The sequence below is a fragment of the Cyanistes caeruleus genome, chromosome 2, assembly GCF_971803275.1.
Source record: "Cyanistes caeruleus chromosome 2, bCyaCae1.hap1.1, whole genome shotgun sequence".
NCBI classification, from domain to species: Eukaryota; Metazoa; Chordata; class Aves; order Passeriformes; family Paridae; genus Cyanistes; species Cyanistes caeruleus.
In genome coordinates, this window is record NC_141702.1 from 45,420,745 (window position 1) to 45,423,353 (window position 2,609).

Below are 2,609 nucleotides of genomic sequence, written 5' to 3' on the forward strand. Positions count from 1 at the left end.
ACCCAGCTGGACATGCTCCTGCATCACAGGCTCTATACTGACCCTGCCTTGGCAGGAGGGCTGGACTGCACGATCTCCAGAGATCTCCTCCAGCCCTCATGATTCTGTGATTCTGCTTCATCTGTTCATGCTTTAGAGAGGAAACATGCTGGCTGCTACTTCGCTGTGAGACACAAAGGGTGAGACAAGGAGAGAGCTGGTATCTTTTGTGCCCATAGGATTGAGTCTTTGACCTTATAATTTCGGGGACCTCAGAAAGCAGTGCGGATGCTTTCGGCGGTGAGCAGACTGTCAGCCCCGGAGCACAGAGAGCCTAACTGCGGAACAGGCTTTTTCACAGCTGTTCGAGCGCACACTTCCATCCGGCGGAGCACGGAGCTCCCGCTGGGCTCTGAGCCCTCACAGCGAGCGCTGCACGGACGGCACCCACCGCGGGAGAAGCGGCTGCGGAGCGGGGGGAGAGCGGCGGGAGAAGCGGCTCCTTGTGTGTCCGAGTGTGCCAGTGTGCCAGTGTGCGTGTGCCCACTTCTCGCTCCCGCTGCCCCCGAGCAACCCCCGCGTGTCCCGGAGCCGGGCGGGCAGAGCGGGCCGGCGCTGTCCCCGCTGCGCGGCCCCCGCCCGGCTGTCCGGGCTGCCCCTGCCCGGCCCGCCCCTGACGTGTGCTCGGGGCGGGGCGCGGCGGCGGCCGGGCCGGCGGGAAACTTCTCTGCGCCTTCAGCACCACAGACAGGGCGGGCGCGGTGCCGCCGCCCGGCATGCGCGCCCCGCCGCCGCCCCGCCGCCTGCCCGCGCCCCGCCGCCGCCCCGCCGCCGCTCTCCCCGCACGGCCCCGGCCGCCCGGGCGGCGATGGAGGCAGCGGCAGCCCTGAACGAGAGCGGAGCGGCGGCCCCGAGGCTGCCGGCCGGCGGCGGCAACGCCTCGCTGGAGCTCTCGTCTCGGGCCCCCGCGCCCGCCGCCCTCAACCCCTGGGACGTGATGCTCTGCGTGTCCGGCACCGCCATCGCCTGCGAGAACGCCCTGGTGGTTGCCATCATCTGCTACTCGCCCGCCCTGCGCACCCCCATGTTCGTGCTGGTGGGCAGCCTGGCCACGGCTGACCTCCTGGCCGGCCTCGGCCTCATCCTCAACTTCGTTTTCCAGTACGTGATCCGCTCGGAGACGGTCAGCCTGCTGACGGTGGGCTTCCTCGTCGCCTCCTTCGCCGCCTCCGTGAGTAGCCTGCTGGCCATCACGGTCGATCGCTACCTCTCCCTCTACAATGCCCTCACCTACTACTCGGAGAGGACGGTGCTCTGCATTCACACCATGCTGGCGGGTGCCTGGGGGGTCTCCCTCTGCCTGGGGCTGCTGCCCGTCCTGGGCTGGAACTGCCTCCACGACCGCACCTCCTGCAGCGTCGTCAGACCCTTGACCAAGAGTAACGTGACGCTGCTGTCTGCCTCTTTCTTTCTCATTTTCCTCATCATGCTCCATCTCTACATCGAGATCTGCAAGATCGTCTGCAGGCATGCCCACCAGATAGCTCTCCAGCAGCACTTCCTGACTGCTTCGCACTATGTCACCACCAAAAAAGGAGTCTCTACCCTGGCTATCATCCTTGGGACTTTCGGAGCCAGCTGGCTGCCTTTTGCCATCTACTGTGTGGTGGGGGATCCTGACTACCCGTCTGTGTACACGTACGCCACGCTCCTACCTGCTACCTACAACTCCATGATCAACCCCATCATTTATGCCTACAGAAACCAGGAAATCCAGAGGTCCATGTGGGTGCTCTTCTGTGGCTGCTTTCAGGCTAAAGTGTCCTTTCGCTCACGGTCCCCCAGCGATGTCTGAGTGACTCTTCTCTGTCGAACTGCACCCACTGACAATCTACCCAGTGAACTATCACAGTGCCTGTTCTAAACTTCAAACCACGTCGTGAAGTCATTGGAAACATGCTTAAGTATTAGCACTTTATACATATTTGTATCTCGGAGAGTGGTTCGGGGTATGGAGTTTCGGGTTCCCTGAAAAAACAAACAAAAAAATAACAATGTGGTTGTATATAAATTTGCACATCACATTTGTGAAGTGAAGACATTCCGGTACCGCTTAATTATAGCACCTTATTTCTAGCTGCTGACCTGCCAAAACAGTGTTGCCTTTCTGAAGGGCAGAGAGAAAGAAAGTTGTGTTCGTGTTGTATTTCTAAGTGTGTGTGTTGGGGGAGGGAAGGGGGTGGGGATGTATGTATGTGATGTATGTGTCTATCTATACTTTGCTGCACAACATTGATAAATTATAACATTTTGTATACAAATAAACATACATAAAATGTAATAGAACCTTGTGTGTTTAGATGCATTTAGAAAGAAGAGAGCTGGCAAATTTGCCGCCTGAGCAAAGTCCCTTTGTTTCCTTTTGAAGGCTCCCCATGTAATTCTGCCTAAAAAGATCATCATTCACTGTGGAGATGAAATGCTGGACCAAGAAAAACACCTTCCTGCTTGTTTGTTTGCTCTCTGCTTTAGTCTAGCAAGGAGTAATGAAGAGCACAAACTCTATTTTTTGTTCCTTTTCTTTTTTTTTTCCCCTCCAACAACCAAAGAAACAAATAGCCTGATCAAAT

The 2,609-nt window shown here is 57.3% G+C and overlaps 1 protein-coding gene across 1 annotated transcript; it reads left to right on the forward strand.

Annotated features, from left to right (window-relative positions):
* Positions 1-834: 834 nt before the first annotated feature.
* On the forward strand, positions 835-2,317 carry GPR6 (G protein-coupled receptor 6). Its single transcript, XM_086875190.1, has one exon. The coding sequence runs from the start codon at positions 848-850 to the stop codon at positions 1,832-1,834; it is 987 nt and encodes a 328-aa protein (XP_086731316.1). The 5' UTR covers positions 835-847; the 3' UTR covers positions 1,835-2,317.
* Positions 2,318-2,609: the final 292 nt, after the last annotated feature.

Coding starts and splice junctions, on each gene's coding strand:
- GPR6 (XM_086875190.1), top strand. CDS start 848: ATGGAGGCAGCGGCAGCCCTGAACGAGAGCGGAGCGGCGGCCCCGAGG.